This window comes from Centruroides sculpturatus, unplaced genomic scaffold (assembly GCF_000671375.1).
Source record: "Centruroides sculpturatus isolate CEXI.00-Female unplaced genomic scaffold, Cexi_2.0 scaffold226, whole genome shotgun sequence".
In the NCBI taxonomy this organism is placed as follows: domain Eukaryota; kingdom Metazoa; phylum Arthropoda; class Arachnida; order Scorpiones; family Buthidae; genus Centruroides; species Centruroides sculpturatus.
In genome coordinates this window covers 765,829-792,105 of record NW_019384525.1, presented here as the reverse complement: position 1 = coordinate 792,105, position 26,277 = coordinate 765,829, and the positions used below count along the sequence as shown (strand labels likewise).

Sequence of the window (26,277 nt, the reverse complement as noted above, 5' to 3'; positions counted from 1 at the left end):
AAGTTCGTATATAGCTATCCATATCCGGTCTCGATTTCAGTTTATCTATTACCGTTCTCGAGATTAAGGAAGGTCGGACCGACAAGTCAAAAGTGAAGAATTTAGTCTATAATTTTTTCAAATTGCAGCCCAATATTATGTTCATTCTAAAAGGAATCGTCAACTTGGTAATGGTTTAAGCGAGTCAAACTAACGGAAAGGCAAAAGTTGTGTATTTGTAAACTAAATGATTGCGGGATTGACGAAGGAAAGACAAATGGCCCTTATCCGTAGTATACTTCTGACCCGGTGTTTTTATACCGATAGTTTTCCGATAGAAATAACGACGAAAAGAACTGACGGCGTTTTACTAATTTTAATATTGCAAAATTTGCTATTTTATTTTCTACTTAAAATATTGCGGTGGGGGTATTTCAAACGCCACTTTATCTTCGAAGAAAGCAACACTGGCAAACTTTGAAAGGAGAATTGCTCCACAAGCAGTTTATTGTAAATGTTAATATATTATGGTACAGTACATCAAATATGTTTGGAAGACATTTTATTTAAATAAAATATATTCTCTCTAAAATAAAAAAAATTGATTAGTAATTCTCCAGTTCTCGATATCGTATTAAAATATTTTAAATCCGCTTTTTAATATACAAAATATTTATATGCATAGAGAATGTTTGAAAAATAATTCTGCCAGCTTTGTACACAATCGATGGAAATGTATACTTTCTTGTGGGGGGATCTACTGGTTTTTGAATTTCTTCCACCCACACGTGCAATCAATATTGCTTCCTCGAATAATATACAAAACATTCGAGAAAGATTACGTAATATCGATTATTATTATTTTAACGTGTTTGAAAATTGCACTTTATTTTTCTATTTCTAACGACTAGTTACGAAACATCCCACGTATATAATCGTATCAAAATATTTCGAATTGGAGCCTGCGGCAAATATACAAAATAAGTTTAAAATTCCAATACTTTTCTCCGTTGCGTAGACCCGGAAGTAAATTTGATTCTCTAAGACTTGCCGGAAGCTTGGCCCACCTCTCTCTGCAACTGGTTAAAATATTCCGGGTAGGACGTTCCTCTGTTCCCTTGGTCCTCCACCAGGTGTCTTCTGAAGACCGCGTCCAGCCTGTCTCCCTGGCGGACCACGAACAGCTGCAAAATGCAACATAACCGAGAGTTAATATTCTTAGTACATTTGGATAATTTCATTGTAATGTTTGTAAATGTTTTCTGTTATATTTAATTGAACGAAAAAGACGCAAACCCAAGAATGTTTAAGTGTGAAAGTAATTCCGTTTATAAATATTTCGGAATAATCGAAGAAGGTCCATCTATTATAATTAGTTTTTTACAATTATTTCGTACAGGTCGCTCCAGATTTATTAGTTTATTCTTTTTTTAATTATGTGCATAAACGAGACTACGGGAAAGCTTTTTGTCTGTAGCTTTAAAATGAAAATGTGCGTGTATTTGTAATGACGGGAGAGCGACTACCGAGTAATAATGCTTGTAAATATATATTGTTTTTGGTCAGAAAATATTGATGCGGGCAATAAGCCGGTCCCCCACTTGTAGATAATTGATGCTTACGGAGTTTGTTTAATTTGCATCGTTTATGGTAATTGCACCAACTACAATACAATGCATTTAAAATGCGTAGGTAAAAACTATTTTAATGTTTACGTACGCATTTTACAGTAGTTCCGTAATTTTAATATAATAGATTCGTTGGTACGTGGTAAAAACTTTCGTAAGTATACGAATTTCCATAATGCGAAGGAAAATTCTCCTTCCTCGTTGTTTTTAGCATAAATGCAAATGTGCCAAAATATCTGTTTCTTAAATGGTAAAATGTCTTTACGTAAAAGCTCGGGAAAGCCGAATATTCCGATTCGTGGGTATTTTTCACGCAACGAAAAACAAAGCGATTGGACTATTTTCTATTCTAATACAACAGTTGTGGTTACGTGTCCCTTTTGCTTTTAATATATTTTACATTAATATAGATCATTTGATTAAAAAAGTGTAAAATCGGTACCGAACCAGAAAGCAAAGATCGATGGTGCCTTCCTTATAGGCTCGTTGGCTATGGAGCATCCGTCGACATTGCTTTTTCGGTCCTAAGAAATGACAAGATCTAATTTATTTATGGATCGTATTAAAATGTGATAAATTATTTGCTTAAAAACACAAGCCCGTTTTTAAGATTGATATCTTTTAAAAAAGCAGTTTACTGTTTTGTTATATTTCATGCGATTAACACGAAAAAAATGCTTACTATCATTCGTGCGCTACTAGTTTGCTAACGAGAAGAACATCGGAGATGGCCCCCTGCAATTTTCAAGAAGTTTGGAAGAGTAACGCTACAATGTATATCGTTAATTGGCGTTAAATTAAAGTCACTCCCACCCGACTCTGTTATAACGTTTTAACGGTGGCATTCGCCACTGTACTCTATGTTACGGGTTCGAATCTTTACAGAAAAATTACGTTTTTTGAAAATAATGAGCATTGAAATGGATTATTATTGAAACACTCATTTTTCTTTGTTAAAATGAAAATCGGTATTTTGTAGCTATATTTATTGCTACATTATATCGTATCGGCAACGGACGAAAGTTCCTTTCTTGTCGGTGCGGCAACGCCGGCAGTTAAGGGCGCCACGTTATGCAACACGCTGGCCATCGATTATAATTGTAAGTAATAAGTTTGTAGCGCCTGGCTCCCTCCACACCGTATTTTCGGATAATAATACGCAATAAGGTGCGTGGCAAATAGTTATAATCACGATATACTAATTTTCTTTATTGTGTGACGTATTTTCTAATTTTAACAATTTGCTTCAATGTATGGTGCTTAAATTTGTTAATTTGACAAATTTAAGTTATTATAAGGATAAGAAGATCCGAACACATCGTACAGTATACTTAGACGAGTGCACGAAGTGTACAGTACGTATACTATGTCACCATTAACACTAATTAAATGAATTTTTAAATTTTCTGTATTTATTTTCTCACAAATGTCTGAATTATATCGAGTGGATTTACCACAAATTACTAGAAGGGTATTAATTCTTTAATATACAAGGTCTGTTCAAAAAGTATCGGACCTTTGGTCGGCAAAAATAAATTTATTGACTTTGAGGTACAAAACCCTAATCCCCTTCAAAGTAGTCTCCTTGGTAATGTATACACTTTTCCCAGCGTTCCTGCCATTGCTGGAAACACTGCTAGAACGCATCTTTTGGAATGGCCATCAGCCGGTCCGTCGCATTCCGCACGATGTCTTCTCTCGACTAAATTCGGGTTCCTTTTAGCGGCATTTTCAGCTTGGGAAATAGCCAAAGGTCACACGGAGCCATATGGGGAGAGTACGGAGCGTGACGAACCACAGGAGTAGTTGTGTTTGGCGACGAAAGCCCGAATCAGATGCGCAGAATGGGCGGATGAGTTATCACGATGGAGCTGCCAAGTTTTGATCGACCACAGATCCGGTCGTTTGCGTCGCAATGTATCGGAAAGACGACAAAGGACCTCCTGGTAGTACTCCTTTGCGATGGTTTGGCCTTGTGGTGCGTACTCACGACACACCACCCCACGAGAGTCGAAAAAACCGTCAACATGACCTTTGATATTGCTGCGGACCTGATATTGATTTGATATTTTTTGGCCTCAAGGATCATCCCCAAAAGCCTGCTGAATCTTGCGAATGGTTTACGCTCGGGTATCGCCAAGGTTTTTGAGAAAATTTGATATAATATCGCTGCTCACGTTGTTCAGTCATTTTCCAGCTTAGTGGAATCCGACGAGAGCACACTACATGACCTCACTCATAGGCCGATTTCCAACGACTGACGCTTCCTGCAGGCGGGAAAAAATTCAGGGCTGTGCATGACTGTCCCCTCCACAACTCCACCGAAGGAAGCCTCTCGCGCATCATTGGTTTACGTGGAAAAAAAAAGGGTCCGATACTTTTTGAACAGACCTTGTATATCAAACTTTTTGAAAATTGGAACGGGCCCATCGCCAGTTGTGTAAGACTAATTTTAGAAAAATGGAAGTATTTTCTTATGGTACAATAATGCAAGGTTTTACTGTTATAATGAGAAGAGTAGGAATGTAAATGAGACAACAGGTTCACATATCTGTTAGAATTACGATAGTCTTAATTTTAACGTATACATTTGAATATAGTTGTTTTAATGTTATAACATCCTTCTTCCTCTCTTTTTCTACAATTTATTATTTTCTCTATAAACTTTTAAAGCTTCGAATTACTCAAATATCATCTTGTATATTAGAATATTTAACTGTGTTGGTAAAGGTGGGCTAATAAAACAAAGATAGGCACATATGGCATATAAAATAGAATATTCTCTTCTATTTTTCTACCGATTATTACTTGTGACAGGCTTCTGCTCTCTTTTAGGTTTAATGATAAATGATATTAAAATGACTTACTCTCCCATTTTTACAAAATATGAACTAGCCCTTATTTTCTGTTCAATTTCTCTCCTTCTTCACAATGAAAGTTAATTCGAGGTTTCAAAGAAACCAGTAAAATATATTTTTCTTCCTACCACATCTGTGGCATTTACCTACAAAACAGGTTTCCAATTCTTACATAGCAATGTTGCATATTATTCTGATAGTTCTTTATACTAGAATTTATTTTTGATCCAAATGTATAGCTTAATTGTAACAAAATACTAAATAGCTTATTCAATTTGATTGTAAATTAATTCATATTTATTTAATGTCTTACAAGTAATAATTATTATTTCTATGAAATTGAAATTATGTGATTTTGCTTAACTAGCTACTTACAATAAATTCAATTTTGCAAATATAAAAATACTGCTAAAATTTTGGTCCCAGTGATAATGTTATGCCAGAAAAGTCAAGTAATTCCCCCGGATGTATTCGATCCCCGATGAGCAAAAAACAAAATGTGCGATATATTAAAAATTATTTCTTTTGTAATAACTTGTAAAAGCAATTAAGTTTAATTAGTAGTGTCCCTTAAATTTGCAAAATTCATGAACACAGAATGCAGGATAATATCTGAATATTGTACTACTATAATTTATGCAATCTCTTATCAGATTACTGTAATGATTTTTTTTTCAGTTTTACTAGATTTGCTAATAAAATTCTTACCTGTAAATGTTTACCACTTTCTTTTCTTATTCTTTCAATAAGCGATCTAATACTCTGAGAAAGGGGATTGTTGTTCTCTGGAATAATTGGCTGAAAATATATCAATTACGATATTGGAAGAGTTATTTATATTGCCACTAACCGAAAACAAGTAAATGGAATAACATAAAAATTACAAAATATTTAAACAATAAATTACAATTTTACAATATGCTGTGAGCCAGTTAATATAAATCTACTAAACTATTCTAATTAGACATAATTGGAACAAACTGGCCTATTACTGCATACAATGTAAGATCATATGAGTTAATCTCATCAATTAACCTTTATGGGATTATAATATGATAAATGTAACTGCAAAATATCAACCTGATATGAAATGAATAAATTGGATGACTGCTTGATTGAGGAAACCAAATGCTTTTAATATCGAAACGTTTACGACTCTGCGAGATACGACATTGGCAGATCTAACTAAATGGGAAACAATACAAATTGGAATTGGATTTGAAATTGCTTGAAGCATTTTTTTTATTTTACATTTAATGCTTGGAATCTGGCTGAATGTATGAATTTTTTTTCAAATTTATATTATAATGTTCTACAAAAATTAGGAAGTTAATTGTAACTGAGACAATTAAGTAATTGTATATAATTTCATGATGCCGAATGCAAAAATAACATTGAAAATGTGAGATTGGTTCGTATTTGGAAGTTACAGAGAGTAAAACTCCTGCTGGAAAAATGGCAAAGTATGGTATTTTTGGAGTTTATATTACTACTCTCCCCATATTTGTTAAAATTTTTTATTGCATATCAGCATATATACAACTGTAATGTTATAATTCCTGGCATCTTATGTTATGACTTGATGATTGGTGATTGACACCGATCTTTTTGTTCTTGTTGATGTTCCGTCTGATATACAAATTTTAAAATATTTATTCTTGAACTACAATTTCGTCCCCAATTTTTTGAAATCTGACCGCCCCGTGTCTCTGGGTGAACACAGAGATAGCTGCCGACCTTGAATGCATGGGCCATATTTGTGCTTTGGAAAGGGAAGGGACTCGTATAAAAGTTGGATTACTTTAGGATTCAATTACTGAATTATTTTTGTGCTCCTTTGTGTTTGTGTTTTATATTAAGGAAACCTCCATTTGTGTTATTTTACATCAACATGTTGGAAATATTCCATACAAGTGCAACAACAAGGCAAACTGGTTCTGTTATATTTGTGGCACGTTTATATTTGCCTCTGGCAAATGTCGCATGACGGCAATCGTACAAAAAGCCTACTTCTTATAGTTTGTCTTAATCTCTGCCTTTACAACTAAACCGTGGGCTCTGTAATTTTGTTGCACTACCTGTTCGATAAATCTCTATTTGTGGCTGCACGATAAAGGCTGTGCTGTGCCATTTTCAGTTTCAATGCAGAGCAGAAACCAAGACTGCTACTTCTGCATGGTACCTATCTTAAAGGAATAACTAAGAAGAAGAAAACAATTAACTACACTAATATCCCTTCTGCAATGTGACCTGCACTACATAGCAAAGAAGTGCCCATTCCAGAACACCCCAAATGCAAAACAGAATGATATAGATCAGTGGTTTCCAATTAGTTTTTCCTGCGTACCACTTCAAGAAAGAGCTCAAACTCGCGTACCCCCTATAGCAGAAATTCATATTAATCCATACTATTATAATAAATTCGAAGATAATTCTGTCTGTCACTTTTTCACGTCTAAACCACCAAACAGGTTTTAATAAAATTTGGCACAAAGATAGCTTACATGTTCAACATGGACATGGGCTACATTTTACTGCGAGAAAATATCTTACTCCCACAAGAAAATTTGATATAATGTGGGCAAAGCTGTGGGTAGACAGCTAGTGATAAATAGAATAAGTTTTTTTTACATTTATTACTTTTAAAATACAATTCTAATAATAATGAAAATAACATATGGTTATTTAATTTTAATGTGACAAATGTGCACGATTTTCTTTGTGCAAATTTGTAAAATCTGGTTGCTGTTTGGTCAGCTTCAGTCTCGAGTCATCTTAGAATCAAAGTCGGTGACGATGTTTAGTTTTCATGTTTGTCATGGCCAAAAATCTGCTCTCGCAGAGGTATGTCGTGCAAAATGGTAGAAAATATTTTATTGCTGCTTCACTGACATGATAATAATGTTAATTGTACAATTTTTGTTTCTTGCGCAAGAATTTCATTTAGGTATCACCACAAATGCATTTTTAGATGAAATTTCGAGAATATATTTAGTTATAAATAAAAGAATTTGTGCATTCAACATCATGTTGTAAATTGCCGAATTTTTGATGGTCCACCAATTATTTTTTTAATTGCTTCATCTCATACATTTAAATTTTAAATCGACCAATTTTAGATTGCCACGCGTACCCCCAGTGTTATGCGTACCATCAAATGGGAATCATTGATATAGATGAACAAGACAGGAACAAATTGGCAGGGCTATCATCAGTTTGTCATGACTTTGTGTTGAATGTTTGAGGAGTGACACAAGATAAGATAATTCAGTTCTTCCTGTGTTATCATGAATCTGGAATTACCCAAGAATAAAACAGAACTATTGGGTCCCAGGTTGAAACAATGGAATCACTTTTACATTTTCTGCAGTTAGTTACTTTTCCTGCTAGCAACAATGCTAAATGCAGTTCTGTTCTGAATAAAGTGATCTCACTTTCTGTAAAAATGTCGGTGTTAAGGCAGCTTTGGGAATCACATTTGTTTATAGTGTCTTCAATGGTCAGTTTAAAGGCAATGTTTTTGCACAATGCAAACATGCTGTGTCAAATTCCACTGGCATATGCAACCCCATTAAGAAAGGAAAAAAGGGGATAATAATAATTATTATTGTTACTATTGTGATCGACGTAATTTTAATATTTTTTAATTCTGCTATTTGTGTTGTGGGCATTTCCCACAGATGACGCTCTGGTTCCAAATATTAAAAATAGAACCCTCTTTTATGTCTGATCTTTTTTCCTTTGTGTGTACAAGAACAGGAGATGTACTCAATAAAAGCTTTGTAGTATTTTGTAGTATAGTAGTAAAATCTACTTTTTTTTGTCACTAACCATACAAAATCTGAACAGGTTTCTCTTGCTGAAAAAGAAAAAAAATGGCAGGAGCAAGCATGAATTTTGAAAAGCTGGCTGATGTTTGACTTCCAGGTATGGAAATTTCAAATAACTATTTTATTCAAGCAAATGGGCTCCAGTATAGTGTCAGGGGATGTAAAATTTGAAGATCAAAAACTTGAAGAAAAGTCAAGTTGGTTGAAAAAAGATGCAAGTGCTCAGAAGATTATAACTACTACAATCAGTAAAAAAACTACTTATGTACATCATAAACTGTTCCACAGCAAAAGAGATGTTTGACGAACTGTGTTTATTGTTCAGCAGACACATTGAATAACAGAAGTGCTAGCTCAGGCAACAATTCTTCTCATATGAAACAGGAACTGATATTGCTTTACACATAAGCAATCTTGAAAATCTTGCTTTTAGATTAAAATCTATAAATAAGATGATAATTTAAAAAAATTTATCAACGTTGCCATACCATTTCAAATACTTTGGAACAACCTGGGAATCAACTCCATCTGAAGAAAGAACCCTGACAAATTTAACAGCAAGACTGATAGCAGAAGAAAAGAAATTAAAACATAATGAAATTTTAGATGTGGTTGACTTAAAGCATCTTTTTTGTTGATTTGATCTGTAAAAGCATATCTCATCTCTCTCAATCCTGCCCAAAACAATGACCTCTCTCATTGAAAGGATGTTTTATTTGTAATGCTAAAGGTCACCAAGTGAGAAATTGTCCTAACAAAACCAGATCACAAATAACATGCAAAATATGTAAAAAAGGTAATCACATTGACAAAGACCGTTACTTCAGGGCAAGATCTAAGTGGTGTGGTGTGTGTAAGAAGAGGATTTATTTCAGACCTAATACAGTCAACAGAAGAAGTAGCAAAGAGAAAGTGTCCTTCTTAGCATAGTCAAACAGAATCTTGAGAGAGAGAGAATTTGTGGTTAATTGACAAATGACATTTCTCTGTTAAAAAGTTTTTCCAAACATATACACAAAGTGTGATGGTAGTAAAGGACTGAATCAATGAAGGCATATGGAATAGGAAGAATTGAAGGGAAAGATTTTATACTTGAAAAGACACATGTGCCTGATTTATGTACAAACTTGTTGTCAGTTAATGCTGTCACTGAAATTGATGGTGATACATTTACCAAAGATAAAGTGTCACGACTAGGTTCATAAATAGACACTGGGCATTTCTACATCTTTATTCGGAATATCCTATAGGCCGGCATGAATTCCAGGATTTCTTGTAGGTGGTGTTGACACGTATACATTCTGTTTAAAATTACTTATTTACAGTTACCATTATAGTTTAACAGTAAAACAATTTTATTTTAAAATATATTTCCAATTAAAAGTACTATTACAGTTAAGGTTTCTTGACTTAACATTGAACATCATCTAGCACATACTCTTGACGTCCGTGTTAAAGTCATGCCGACAGATGAGAGGCTTATGCCCGAAACACGTATCGACCTATAGGATATTCTGAATAAGGATGAAGTAGAAATGCTCAGTGTCTATCTATGCACCGAGTTGTAACGATAAAAACAGATAAAAGAAGACACGGTTTCAGAATACACAACTATAAAAGATAAAGTTATCATCACAAGAGATGATATTACAAAAACTTTTAACATATAAGCGTTAAATTAGACACCTATGTCACTAAATTGACGAGCGCTTTCAATGATATACACTTTCGTCTTCTTCAGGTCATTAGAACCTTATTCAAAAAAAGGTTCTAATGACCTGAAGAAGACGAAAGTGTATATCGTTGAAAGCGCTCGTCAATTTAGTGACATAGGTGTCTAATTTAACGCTTATATGTTAAAAGTTTTTGTAATAAACGATTAGCGTGCTGTCCATTATCAAATTATAGAGATGATATTATCTGTGAGGGTGTAAAGCAAGAAAATGGACTTTATACAGTTGCCTTGAAAACAAGCAAGGATAGCTCTATGATAGTCCAAAGCAAATTTAAAACAAACAGTAACAGAAGTATATCAAAAAAAAACTTAAACCCAACTTTGGCTTGCAAGATTGGGTCATCCTAGAATTAACAGCATAAAGAAAATGATTAACTTAGTTGATGGAATGAACATATCATGGAAAGATTGTGAGGAACTAGATTATACATGCTAAACATGTATCAAAGCTAAACAAACATGACTACCTTTCAATAAGGAAAGACAATGGGCAGAACGAGCTCTGCAGATCCTACATACTGATGTTTTAGGTTCTACAGGGCCACACATATGGGACAAGAAGAAATACTTCTTAACAATTATGGATGACTACACCCATTATGCAGTAGTATATCTACTGAAAAACAAATTTGAAGCCTCTGAATACATTAAAGAATTTGTACTAGAAGCAGGAGCTCTTCAAAACCTAAAAGTATCAAAACTGAGATGTGACAATGGAAGAGAATACTCCAGAAATGAGTTTAAGCATTGGTGTAAAAACAGAGGAATAACAGAGAAATAACTTCCTCTGTTTTTACATAAATACTGAAGCAGAAAATAAAGGACAAGATACAGAGGAAGGGCAGGATATTCAAGAACTGACAGATGATGATGAAGTTGCAGAGGAAGTCCCAGAACAAATAGAAGTTGAAGAGAGCAAAACAAAAAGAATAAGAAAAAACTTCCCAGCAAGTATCACGATTATGTTCTGATGACATATCAAAAAGTAATTGCTGGACATTGAAAAAGATAAATGGATTGCAGCAGTCGAGGAAGAAAAGGAATCATTTAATAAAAACAATACTTGGGAACTAGTTAATGAAAATGAAGCCAAAGGAAAATGAATTTTAACAAACAAATGGATATTTAGACAAAAAGATAGATGATACAAAGCAAGGTTAGCAGTTTGAGGGTGTGAGAAAACAACACTCTGGATATTGAAAAAATATTTAGTCCTGTAATAAATGCCAGCTCTCTCAGAGTTATTTTTGAATTGGCAGCTCAGAAAAATTATTCAATGATCAAATTTGATGTCAAGACTGCTTTCCTTGTATGGGAAATTCGTGAAGAGGTATTTACAAAAGTACCTCAAAGCTATAATGAACCAGGAAAGATCTGCAAGTTGAACAAAGCATTGTATGGTCTCAAACAAGCACCTGTAACTTGGAACAGGAAATTTACCTCAGTTATGAAAACTAAAGGAATGATGCCAACAGCTACAGAAAAATGCATTTTCAAGAATAATAATGGTTCTATTATATTAGCAATATATGTTGATGATGGAATAGTAATAGAAAAAGACATATCTGAGTTAAGAGACCTAGTAAAAAGGTTTGAAGAAGAATTTGAAATTAAAAAAGACGAAGATCCAACATCCTTTCTGGGAATAGAAATACATAAAAATGAAAATGGAATAAAATTGACTCAGAGCAAATACTTAAAAACAACACTTGAAAAATTCAACATGGAAAATGCAAAAATGGTAAACACTCCTGAATTGAAAAATATTGATAGAGGTGTAGAACCAGAAAAGAAGTTTCCATATAGAGAAGCTGTTGGAAGTTTGTTCTATCTTGCTACCAGAACACGTCCTGATATTGCTCATTCAGTTAACATAGCAAGCAGATATATCTTCCTTCATGGGATTTTCAATGTAATTGCTTTAAAAAGAATAATGAAATATTTGGTAGGGACAACTGAAAAGGGAATACAATATAATTGAGAACAGAATGCAGAAATAATTAAAGCCTTCTATGATGCTGATTATGCAGGAGATGGTAAAACAAGAAGAAGCACTACCGAATTTGTAGTAATATATGCAAGAGGACCAATCAGCTGGTGCTCAAGGCGTCAACCTATTGTTGTATTATCATCCACGGAAGCTGAGTATATTGCAGCTGCAGACTGCTGCAAAGAAGTGCTGTACTTAAAATTGCTCATCCAAGAACTTGTATGCAGGAAAGTAAAAGTTGAGTTAAACATAGACAATCAAAGCTCAATCCATCTGATAAAGCCTGGAATAGTAAACAGATGCAGCAAACACATTGATGTACGCTATCATTTCATTCATGAAAAGTTTGTGAGTGGTGAGGTGGATGTAAAGTTTTGTCCTACTGAAGCTCAGATTGCAGATGCACTCACTAAACCCCTGTGTAAAACTAAATTTGAGAGACAGATATCAGAAATAGTCAACTGAAGAATTAAAAAACTAAAATTAGGGGAAGGAAAAGTAGCAAAATATAGTTTTTTTTGGTCGCTAAACCATACAAAATCTAAACAACCCAAACTAAAGAAACCTATACAGTCATAGAAAACCTTCTTAGATTTATACAATACAAGAATCATGAGTGGCATGTGTGTTGTGATTTTAGTTATTGCTATTTTAATGTGGACTACAGCAGGGCTACACAAAATAACTCTGTTGTAAATAAAACACCCATGAAAGATTAAATCATTACTGGCCATCACTTATACCAGGCCAGAAGAATAGTGTATCAGCCACTTGTGCAGGTGTGAAAGCATGACTTCATCCAAACTGACATTACAAACTGTTTCACAAGTCAGAGTTTAAAAACTCTCAATAGGAATGGTGATGCATTTATCTATTTGTGTCAGTATCCAATTTCCAAAGATTGCTTTATTCATCCTTCTCCGATCCGGAGTTTCGGATCCTTATATCCACTGGAAATTTTCACTGTTTAATGTAGAATAAAGTTTTTACTATGGAACATTTAAAAGAAATAAATGATGATCACCCAAGTTTTTGGAAACGACTACATCTTTTTGTTTTTAAAGAAAATTTTATCATCCAGCAAAATTTTAAAATTAAAATTTTAAAGATGGATGAATGCTATCCAATAATGCTATCCACAGAGAAAATCAAAGAGGGAATATTCATTAGTTTCCAGATCAGATAACTTCAAAAAGATGAAGAATCTGAGAGTCAGTTAAAGGACAGCAAAAGAGTAACATGCAAAATTGTTAGGAAATGTCACAGCCAAAAATTTCCATCGGCTTGCGGATGAATTTCTAGCAGCATATGAGAAAATTGACTATAATGTCCCCAAAAAATGCATATCCTCTATTCCCATTTAGATGTCTTCTCCATTAATTGCAGAATGCTCGGTGATAAACACAGAAAGTGTTTTTGTTGGGATATTGCAGTCGTCATGGAAAAGCATTACAAAGCAAATTGTATCCTGCAATGCTGGCAGATTATGGCTAAATAATCAGAAGAAATGCTCTAGAAACAGAATACAAGAGAAGCAAAAAGGCGCACACATTTTCCTTCTAATGAAAGAAAATCTCGTTAAATTTGGCATTCTCCTTTTTCCTTCTAACTTCCAAACAAGAACCAATCTTGCATTTTCAATGACATTTTCATGTTAAGTACAGTAGACCCCCTATAAGACGGGTTCCTATAATTACGATTCCTATAAGATGGCGAAAAAATTGTGGCAGTATCCATACACAACGGTAAAAAAACTCCTATAATTACGTAAAACATCATCGGGCAGCCGAACTACTTTCCCGCCATCCAGCGTCACGCTACGGACAGTTTAGGCAGGTAAATTGAGTTTAGTTTTGTCTGTACATATAATTATATATATGCTTTCCGCCGTCTAGCACCATGCTACGGAGAGTTTAGGCAAACTATTGTCTGTACAGTATGTAAATTAGGTACCGTAAGTCTAATACAGTACTGTAATTTTATACATTTTGTGTGAAAGAAACATTCCTTATTCAACGATGATTAAAATTATTTATATTAATGATGTTTCCAAAGTTCAATGAAGTTTTTGCAGAAAAATAACATCAGAAATCGCGGCTGCAGTTTGCTGAGCTGTTCTGCGACAAAAACAAGCTTGAGCAATGGCGATGTCGAATGGTGCACACTCAGTAAGTAATCCTACAATTTTTTTTGTTTATAGTGTAGTTTATATGGATTATTTCCAAAAAAAAATATACGAATTTTGGAAATGTTGAGTCAGATTAATCTAGAATCGATTAATTTTATGGAAGAAAACCTTTCAAACAGCCGTTGTCCGTAAAGTGCATACGTGTCAGGCTGTGATTGGCAAGGACTCTTAAGAAATCAATTCATAAAGGACGGAACGTATCTATCGTCTTATAGGGGGGTCGACTGAATCTGAAAATTACATAAGATTAGTTAATCATATCTGTTACAAAATCTACATTCAATCTGTTTCCACAACTAGTTTGCAGACAGATTTTCTATGTATGGACATGCTCAAAATGTAGTAAATCTGCAAATATTCCAGTTGATTGGAGGACAGTAAAATCACAAAATTTTCTGGTAAGACCAAATTCCAATAACAAACATAGTCTAACTATTGATTTTAACCAACACAAACACTTTTAAATCTGCTAGTTGACTGCAAAACGTAAACAGAAAATAAAACCACACATGTATCGTGCAGATTATTCTCCCAGTGTCGCTTTTTAGAACTGCACAGATTCCACTTTCTCGACAATTGCAAAACAGGATTTAAAACCAAATGTATTTCTCATCCACCACCATTCTATACATACTTTCTAAAATCTACTTTCTAATCATAAATCTAGATGATAATTTTAAGAAGGAACAGAATATTTTCCATAAACAAGTATCTACAAGAAAACTATTTTAAATATATTTATTCTTTTATTTACTTACTTCGGTAGGATTAACGTCTCCAATATACTGAACGCTAAAAACGTCCTGGATCCAATTTGTATTGATAGCTTGTCCGATCCAAATAAATATACACATACCATTCTCTGAAACAATCAATTAAAGAATTTATTATTCTAAAAACTAACAAAGATTAATAAATATAATTTTTTTCTCATTTTGCATTACATTTCTCTTTTTACTGTTTGTTCTCTTAATTAACAATATTTTTATACTGTTTATATAAAGCAGGGATGTAGGGATATTTTAAGATTAAAATTTTATTTAAAAACAAAAAGATATAGTCGTTTCCAAAAACTTGGGTGATCATCATTTATTTCTTTTAAATGTTCCATAGTAAAAACTTCAGACGACCCGACCTTTCTTTTTAGGCTACACGGCCGTCCTGGGAAAAGTTCCTTAAAACACAGAAATATACCAATTAAACAGTAATAACTTTTCTTAACATTGGAATTGATGACCTTACGACGTCTTGCTTTATTCATCCTTCTCCGATCCGGAGTTTCGGATCCTTATATCCACTGGAAATTTTCACTGTTTAATGTAGAATAAAGTTTTTACTATGGAACATTTAAAAGAAATAAATGATGATCACCCAAGTTTTTGGAAACGACTACATCTTTTTGTTTTTAAAGAAAACTTTATCATCCAGCAAAATTTTAAAATTAAAATTTTAAAGATGGATGAATGCTATCCAATAATACTCTAATTCTCGGATACTACTAATACCTCCAATATCATGCTATACGTAGACAGCACATTTTCAGTACTTCTGGTTTAATTTCCAACATAAAAGAAAAGAAGCAGAATACATTCAAAATGTTTGGCTGCATATTTGTATTTAACAAACAATGAGAATGAGGACACTTATTGATTAATCTACTGTAGTTAAGAGAAGAGTATTTTTAATAAATTTACTGTAAAAATCAAAATAAAATGTTAACTAAAAATTTATATTGGAATATTTACTTTTGTACAAACTTTACTAATAAACTTCACTAACAAGGGGACATTACGGTCTTGGAAATTAAGTTCAGGATGAGACTTCGCAGGAGTAGTAGTATACCTCAAGGGTGTCCACCCATAAGAATTGTAAAGTGCACTAGCTAGAAGATTCCGAGAAAAAAGGCTCTAAAGTTTTAAGCACAGCTTGTATACTGGTCGATTTTACACTACGGCAGCACAGCAAAATGACTGAGTCTGTAGCAAACTTGCTTGCCACGCCAGCGATCTAGGTTAGATTCTACCTTTGACTAACTTTTTTCTAATTGTTTTAAAAATTATAACAACTTTTAAATAAAGTTAATGACCTAAAAATATTATCAATTAAATCATAAATAATAATCAACAGCTATACTCTACTCTTCCATGTAGAAACCAGTTCCTCAAATTTACAACGAATATTTTTAACCCCTCCACAGATTATAATATCTTAAAATTTGTAATAACTTTTCAATGACAATAGTAATTAAAATTTTAATTTACCTCCATTAAAAATTCATGTGAAATTATTCAACTTTTTAAAAATAAATTATCATCTTTATATCATTAATTCACATTTTAATTAGCTGTAACAGTCATTTCACAAATAAAATAAAATTATGGTTTAATTGATAATTTTTTAGGTCATTAACTTTTAAATAAAGTTGTTATAATTTTTAAAACATGTAAAAAAAAAATTAGCTAAAGGTAGGACCGAACCTAGATTGCCCGTGTGGCAAGCGAGTGCTACAGACTCAGTCATTTCGCTGTGCTGCCATAGTGTAAAATCAACCAGTATATGAGCTGCGCTTAAAACTTTAAGAGTCCTTTTTCTCAGAATCTTCTGGTTAGTGCGCTGTACGATTTTTCTGGGTGGACACCCTTGAGGTATACTACTAACCTGCAAAGTCTCATCCCGAACTGAATTTCCGAGACCATAAGATCCCCTTGTAAGTATTTGAATATTCAAATTTGAGAAGTGTTATTTGTCCATCTTTTTAAAATCAAATAAAATTAATTTAATAAAGTTCCTCATAAGTGCTACCAGTTTTTTCAATTAATATTAATACGTTCTATCTTACATTAATATATTAGGAATTTTTATTTACTTTATACCAAAATTTTTAAAATTTTTTATACAGATACTTAAGAATTTATACAAACCTTTCTTAGTCTTTGTATAAAATATCTTACCTAATAAATAGGCTCCATTTTCTTTAATATTAGATGCCGAACAACGTAATAAAGTAATATCAGTTGGCTTTATATCCAAATTAGTCTAGGGGAAAAAATTATTGAAACACATTTTTAAAACTGCATAACATACTTCATAAACAATTTCAAAGTTCAAATATTGATTATTTATTATATCAATAGCTATAGAAATTTTTTTTTAATATTTTTATAACACATTAAATTTATAATNACATTGCTAGGGTTTTTACGAGAGTAATTGCCAACTTTCTCGGTCTGCCTTGTCTCTAAATTTATCATCCATTGAACATTTGTGGAACTGGATGTGATGTCAGTTAGATCATCTACAATTATAAGGGATTTAAATTGGCAGTTACAAAAAGCATATGATGAGACAGATTGCTTGTATCCAGCCAAAAAGAGATCTTTTGCTAAAGGTTCTTTTTAAATTGTACTGTTGTTTTGTGAGAAATTGTCCAGAGAAAATGTAATGATAGAAAGGGTTAAGGCATCACTTTTTATCGAGATTTAGATCTAACATGATATTGTTCTATTATTTTGTTGAGATTCATTTATTTATAATAGCCATCTTCTGTTATGCTGACAATCTGATAAACTTTTTGAGTGTTCCACAGTTTGTGGACAACAGCAATTAACACAACATATCACTCATTACAGGTAGATCAGAAACGTCCAGAATCTAGCCACTTCTAGGACATTTCTAACCAACTGGAAAAAAGCACCATCAAAACAGTGATTTACAGACAGTTGATCATGTTACGTAATGCCAATTTAAGAGGCCTATAAAGAAATCTAAATGCCATGGCGCCAGTTTCGATTATGCTCCATCTGATGGCCATGTTGTGAAACTATAGCCCTGCATCGAAGTTTCCACTGTAGAAGACTTCTTTGAAGAACATTCATGTCTAAACAGTCCCATTCCTCCTTACAGGCTTTCCATAAGCCTGCCATTGTTTTTGGACAACGGCTTCCCAGAGCAAGTTTCAATAGACCAAACACACAGTAGTCCATTGGAGCTGCATTGGATGACTTCATAGGAATGTCATCGAAAGGGATGGTATGGATTCCCATTTCCTGTTCCAATACATGGATGAAATCTCAAGTCGATTTGGAGGTATGACTGAAAGTTTTGTCTTGATGCACCCATACATTAGTTTGATCATTTCCATACAAAGCAGAGATCTGTTCACGGTATAGAGGTTCCAGAACGTTAGTCTAGTAGTATGTTGAATTAATTTTAATGTTTTATTCAACTTTTCTGATGTTTAGTTTACCATGATAACAATAACCTGCAATGACCACAAAGCCTGACGGAAAACTTTCATTCCTTGAATCATTTTTTGTATGGTCTCCCATCTGATGGTCTGTAATAAACTCCTGCTTCATCTAGCATTACTACAAACTGCCACTTGTTTACCGAAAGATACTTTTCGTACAGTTTTTGGCAGTTGGTCTTTTGTTCTTGGATGTGACGAGACAGCAGCTTGTGAACTTACCTTTATGGCATTTCTCCAGTTTTAAATTCTTGTGAATGATGGCATGAACTGTGGACTGGGCTATTCCAACACTCTGGATGATACTTTGAACAGTGGTTCAAATCCAAAAACCCAACAGTCATTGCACTTTTGCTATCACCTCCGGTGTGCGGCTTGGAAGGTTCCTTTTTCTGGGTCGAATTGAAACACTTCATGATGGTCCTGGCTCTTGCAAATCATTTCTTTTGAGAACTGACTGTATCCCGTATTGTGAAATGTTAAAACCACAATTTTTGCATATTTTAATAATTTGAGTTTGCAAATATTTTGGGTCGAAAAGCATAGTTACATAACCTGCCCAAAAGTCTGAAATTGTAAGTGGCATATTTGCGATAAATAAGCCTTACTTATCAAAAGTAAAACTCAGAATATACAGCAACACATGGGCCAGATGCTTTTATTCTACTTCCTACAACTGGAACTATTGGTAATATGCAAATCAGCATTATGGAACGCAATCAACCTTCTGTAGAGGAAGCTCACAGATGCAGAATTTAACACACATTTCAAGTCTGACGATGTATTCAAATATACAGTAAGTAGCAGCTTTCTGTTCTTTTGCCTTGAGCCTATCTACGCTTGCTGCTTGCCGACAACCACTGACCTAAAAAACAAAACAAGAAAGCTCATCTGGCTTTCCCAGTCAACTGAGTCAGTATCATTTCAATGCTATTATTTGGCTCAGCTGGCTTGTCCAAGAACAAACCAGATGAGCCAAAAGTGATCAAGAATATCACTGTTACAGAAATGAATTCCACCCAGTTGATTATGAAGAAACAAACAACTAAGATCACCATCATACCATATTCGATCTCATCAGAAATGAAAAACCCAAGGACCTATTAGCTAGCTTGTTCTGCACCATGGAAATCTTGTACAATTCAATTCAAACTTTATTAAGCGTATAAGGCTTTAAAACAAAACTATTAAATACTCATTATATATCTTAAAGTTTTAACATTGTTTGATATAACATAGATTTACAATAGACCAAACATCATCTACAAACAAACCTTTAAGAATCTTATTATTTCATTAACTCTAGTACTTTGCACTAATTAGTAAATATTTAACTGGTTCACACTTTATATAACGTTTTTGTTAACATTGGATATTAATTACAATTTATTTTAAAAAATGGTTCATATTGTTATATATTTTAAAAATAGTATCAATATTTGCTCTATCAAGGATCTTATACATCTCAGATTCGTTAAAGCAATTGGCTATTTTACTTGTATCATACTTTTGACTGATCTCATTTACTTTACAACATTCACAGAATATATGGAATTTAGACGATAATTTATTACATCTTGGACATAAGTTCTTGGAGTACTCTCAAACCATATCATTGAAAATAATCCCATTTTTATTTAGTCTGAGTTGTATAAAGAATTTTTTGATGTTAAATGCCAGGTTGGTGAACATATAATTATTATTCAAATTATTGGGTAGTTCAAAATTATTTTGTACCAGAATGGGTTTTTTCGTTTTTGTATATCTTTGATATCTTGCACAATAGATATTTCCATTACTCTGTATTAATAGTTTACTTTGTTGTTCATTATTGGTTGTATGTTCGATAAAAAGTTCCATAGCGTAGCGAACCCATATGTAGTTAGAATTTTTGTTATTTGAATTATCCAATTTCTATTTAACTCTTTATCCCTCGATTTATGGTATAATAAGTACAACAACTTCGTAGTTAGGTCTCATGTATCAATTACTTTTATTAGAAATTTAATATATCTTTTCATTAGAATGGGGTTTAATTTATATCTATTCAATTCAAGTCTTAGAGAGCTTCCTGGAGTATTATATTCTAGTTGAAAAATTCTACAAATAAATCTGTTTTGTACTTGTTCGAATTCATTGAATTTATTTAAACTCCAGATTGGTGACGCATACCTCAGCGAATTCATAATGATAGTGTTGAAGAGTTGGAAATGTATTTGTAGATTCTTCATTTTGGTCTTACAAAATAGTATGATTAAATTATTTATTAAATTGTTAGCCTTATTTATTGATCTTGTATAGTGCTTATCAAATGATAGATTAGGAGTAAATATTACTCCCAAGAATTCAACTTCGTTAACTATTTTTATTTCTTCTCTTTTTATATAGAAAGACACATGTTTTTTGGTAAATTGCTACCATTTCTAAATATCACTATCACTGATTTTTTTGGGTTAATTTTTACTTTTAGATCTTCCAAGTATTCTGATATCTGTTGTATTTTCCTGTGTAGTGCAGCTGCTGTTGGTGCAATTAAAACAATGTCATCTGCATAAGAAATTCAGTGTATCGTTTGGTTTTCGATTTTAAATCTATCCTCTTCTCTTACGAAATATCTGTTTAAATCAGGGGTGTCCAACCCGCGTGCGGCCCAAGGCAAGTTCCAATGCAGCCCAATAAATGTGTAAACATAACCAACAAATTTTTAAATTATTTATTTCAACGGCATAAACAAAAAAAAAAAAAAAAAAAAAGAAGTTTCACAAAGCCGTAAACTTTTATACATGTTTTATTTTTTAATAGAAAGGAAGTATTTTCAAATATTTGTAATGTGTGAATGAGGAAGGAATACTAAATAAAGCTGGAGTTGTGACTCAAAAGGATTATAGGCCAAAAAATAAAAAGAAGTGAGAAAGGTTGGAAAATTAAGGATCAATATTTGCATAACAGAAGGTGTATTTAACCTTTCTCACTTCTTTATCTTTTGACTTTTCTCTCTTTTCCCCAAATTTGGGTCTCTTCCCCAAAAGACCCAAATAAAACAAATATTTGTGGTTTTTCAAATAAATTTTTGTTTGACTTCTTTATAATAAATAAAATTATCTATTTTCAAAGTAGAAATTAAAAGCATCTGTAGAAGTAATTTTTAAAATATCCTTTTTCGTGATAAAGTTTTAATACTTATTACTATAATCTAGACATGTAAATCCTTAAATATATTTGTATATTTAAAAATTGGTCACAATATATTTGTGGCCCAGAGAAACAAAAAGGTTGGACTCCCTGGTTTAAATCAAATAAGTAAAAATTGAACAGATATGGTGATATTGGATCTCCCTGTAATAATCCTCTATACGTTTCAAATGGTGCCCAGCAACTTGTACAACAAAGAGCTCATTTTTACATTGATAGCACGTATCGAACACTAAAAGTTATACTGGCAGAGCATAAGGAAGTCTTCAAGAAAGCAAAGTTGTTCATGACCCTAGCAGAGAGGTTGATCCTCAACAAAAATCCATACCAGTTTGGAAAGATGCAGAGATGATAATACCCATTGCCAAAAATCTACCAATCAAACAGCAAAAGAGCTTGGTAAGCCAGTCCTAAGCAATAAGAAAGAAAAATGAAATCTGGATTCATGGATAGGATAAATTGAAAATGGATTTTAAAAATCTATTATGTCACAGAACTCCAAAACAATCAAAAAACAAAACACAAATGTTAGCAACACATTTAAAATTTCGTGTGAATTCTAATGACAGAATGTGGTCTCAAAAAAACATTTTAAGGAGTCCACTTTTCATTCAGATTTTTATCCTTTCTAGCATTACATTTTCTCAAAACTTCTCATTTTCTTTTGGGGCAAATTTTTTCTAAATCTGCATTTTCCAGCACTTCTTTGTTGTAAATAAAAAGCCAAAACACCCCAAGAAGGTTAGATGGTTATCAAGAAGACATTTGTATATCACCAGTTCCTATTTTAGAAAAATTTTATATTTTGAATTGGAAATTTTTGTGTTTTTTAAAAGGACTTTTTAGTGGCTAGTAGCCTAAAAAGGAAGGTCAGATTATATTGTCTGAGACTCGGAACTAGTAAATGGTGGTCCCTGTTTGGGCAAACTTTATCTTGAAATATTAATTAAACTAAGCAAATGTTACAAAGTTGGTAATAAGTAAAGCTTTGTTTGATTCCAATGCTGTCTTCTTGGAGCATAACTTATTTGGGTCAATGAATGTTTCTAGTTTGTTTCATTGTTATATTGTCCAACTTGTGTTTATACATACACTATCTGTAAAAGTTAGGTTTAATGTTGTTTGTAATGACAATAGAAGAAATTTGTTTTTTTCTTGTTAATACAGTGCAGTTATGTTCTTTCTCTGTGGCTTTCTTTGCTCTTTTAAAACTATTCTGAGAAAAGTATCATGCTTTTCCAGACTTACTTCAAGTTTTAACATATGTGAAATAAAAAGTAAAGTAATCATTTGTCATCAGTGGCTCAAAACTTTTTAATTAAAATTAATTTGTGTCTAAAGTACCTAATAGTTGATTAAAATTGATGGAAGAACAAATACAATTAGACATTGATTTGATCAACCTTTAAGAAAGCATTGGTGCTATGCTAAAAGCTGTGAAACATTTTGCAAATTTGCAGAATTCCACCCAGTCTTAATTTATTAAGTTTTACAATAATGTATTTTTCATATTGCAAATTTTTCTAAAATTTACAACATACCTTTATCTTTAAGACATGTAGTATAGAGGTGCACATACTTATTAAAAAAAAACATATATTCACTGTTAAAATTTCTCTCCTTAGTGCAGTGAATGGCACTTAGCCATTCAGTGCTTTAAGTAGTTGAAAAAAACTTCAAATGTTCAAATTTTTATTCTGTAGCCAACCGATGAGGGGCATATGCCCAAAACGTGTATCGGCGTGTAAGATATTCTTGAATAAAGAGTGATGTTAAAGATGTCCAGTGTCTACTTATTCACCCAGTTGTGAAGAACAAAATAATAAAATCAAAGAAGAAATGGTTTTGGAATAAGTCAATATTTCATCATTTAAAATATAGAAATGCAGAAAGTACAATACAGTAGATCCCCCTATAAAAGCGTTTCCTATAGTTATGATTCCTATAAAAATTGTGGCATTATCCGTAAACAACGGTAAAAATAACTCCTATAATACGTAAAACGTCATCGGGCAGCCGAACTACTTACNGGCCACAAATCTACTGTTACAATAGTTGGGTTGTCAGGACATTTACATGGTGGGCATATGTACTGTACATACAAGAAAGACTTTGGCTGTACACGAGTTGTTTAGCTGACGGGAAAGGGGAGGGAAAGAAGGAGATACAGTAGAGAAAGATAGGATCCCTCTGAATGATGTACATATGGCTACAATACCTTCTATGTTTGATGTTGGCATGCAGTTTTTAGGCTGCAAGGCCATAGTCCCTGGAAGGGTCTAAAAGAAAACCTGAGTGTAGCAAACACTAATAATTGAGTAATGCCACAAATAGCTAAGTGTAGAAGTTAGTGCCAAGTGGTTGTTAGTAGGAAGACTTATATCTACTTACTACTAATAAAACTAAATGTGCATGCAAATCTTAATACTACGTAACAGCTAGACAGATAGCACGAAAAACAAAACAAATGTACACAATGACAAACTAGATGAGACAAATGGACCGACAAAAGACAAACAAGCAAGGCCCCAATATTTCTTTTTGTTGTTTTTAACATTAAATAAAATAATCTACCATAACCTAACTGAAACCAAGCTAAGAGTCCCTAATCTAACTTACAACTAGGACTAACTTAAACTAACCGAATTTAGTCTGTATTTTAATTCTTATTTTCAGTCTTCTTTTTCAAAGTTGAAAGGCAGCTATATATTGACAGTTGAAACAAAGCAAGGGAAAGCTAATTACCATCTGTGCCCCCAGAGTGAGTGCTCTTAAGAGCCCCACTAAGGGATATGAATGCAAGTAGATGATGGAACATTGTATATGTATGAATGAGTTGGTGAAGGTTGCAAGGCTAATTGTACCCTTCAAAAATAGCAGCTCTCATTACAGATGCGATGTGATTGTATTTATTGCTGTGAAAAAACTAAGTAAAGTAGTGTTTGGTCCCCGAATATCACAATTGCATTGCGGTTTGTCCCAAGGTTAAATCTATGCAAGTATTGCTTAAAGTTGCTGTGTCCTTTAAGTAGTTGAGTGAGGGTGTAAGTAACTAGGGTAAAAGTGGCAAAGAATCGCAGCGGTGTCAACCTTGGGGATGAAAGTGTAGGTGAGCCTGCCAGAGAAAGAAGATTTGCTTCTTGACATGATTGTTGATGTACTAGGTAGAAACGTAACTGAAAGTACTAGTGCCTGAAGACTTTGCAGCTTGTTTGGTAAAACTGTCAGCAGTCTTGTTGCTAAGAACCCTGCATGACCCAGGATCCATTAGAAATCTATTCTAATGTTGTTGTCTAAGTGTCTGAGGATGTGGTGTATGAGATGGACGAGTTTTAAGTGGTTATCAGAGTTTGCAATCCTGTGTAAAGCTACCCTACCGTCAGAATAAAAGACACTACTTACCTTATTGCATTTGTCCTTCCTATGTCTAATGTGAACCAAACTCATAAATAGCTAAAGTTTCTGCCTATGCTACTGAGCAGTGTATACCTAGACAGAAGCAAGCATTGTGAAGCTTGTGGCCTAAGTTGGGAGTAAAGTACAAAAGCAGCTTCCACTTCGTCACCCATCATGGAACGATCATCTGGATCTTCGAGGTAAGTGGAAGGGGTAGTAATCGTAAGTCAGGAGGGTATTTTTGTCGATGCTAAATTTTTGGATATCATTGATCAAGGTCAGACTGGGGGAATCTTACCTACTCTAATCATTTTGTCAACATCAGAGTTGCTATAATCTCGTCAGGGTAAGGTGACGAGATTTTCCTGCCAATAATGCGTTTAATTTCTAAGTCGATAGGGGTCAACCCTGACATTACCAAAAGGGCACTAGTGGGTGCAATCCTATAAGCCTTACAAATGCAGAGAGCTGCAATCCTTTTAACAGATAACAGTTTTTTACAGTTGTGGACTTTGGCGGTCACATTGCCTTAGATCTGTATGGAATAGAGGAGTGCTGAATTGCACCCTTATAAGCAAGCTTAGTAGCATTAGAGCCAAAGTCCCATGTGTTCCTAGCAACATTAACGAGGGCATTGCCCGTTTTTTTAGCTTTGTTTGTAATGTATTTGATGTGGGGTGTGAAGTCTCTCGTCAACAGTAATGCCTAAATATTTAATTTCTGTTGTTTTCTTTATTCTGTGAGCACCTATTCTGATGAGTGGCACATTCCTACCAGCTATCATGCTTTCACATTTGTCTGTGTTACCTATGCTTAATACTCCACTGGTGAATGTTATTGAGAATGTTGTTGCATATATCCTGTAAGCATTCACTGTTCCTGTGTGAAGCTAGGATAATTGTGTCGTCTGCAGCAGCCAGGAGGCAAGGTGTCGTTTAAGTGCAGGATAGAGTTATAGGCTATACAAGGTCTGTTCAAAAAGTATCGGACCTTTGGTCGGCAAAAATAAATTTATTGACTTTGAGGTACAAAACCCTAATCCCCTTCAAAGTAGTCTCCTTGGTAATGTATACACTTCTCCCAGCGTTCCTGCCATTGCTGGAAACACTGCTGGAACGCATCTTTTGGAATGGTTATCAGCCGGTCCGTCGCATTTCGCATGATGTTTTCTCTCGACTAAATTTGGGTTTCTTTTAGCGGCATTTTCAGCTTGAGAAATAGCCAAAGGTCACACG

The 26,277-nt window shown here is 33.5% G+C and overlaps 1 protein-coding gene across 1 annotated transcript in view; it reads right to left on the bottom strand.

Moving 5' to 3' along the window:
* Positions 1-391: 391 nt before the first annotated feature.
* Positions 392-26,277, bottom strand: part of LOC111622861 (protein transport protein Sec24C-like) — a 161,097-nt gene continuing 135,211 nt past the window's right edge. The window contains 4 exon segments of the mRNA XM_023365297.1: positions 392-1,163; positions 5,174-5,263; positions 14,967-15,070; positions 17,160-17,244. Of these exon segments, the coding sequence (XP_023221065.1) occupies positions 1,020-1,163; positions 5,174-5,263; positions 14,967-15,070; positions 17,160-17,244 (423 nt within the window). The 3' untranslated portion in view covers positions 392-1,019.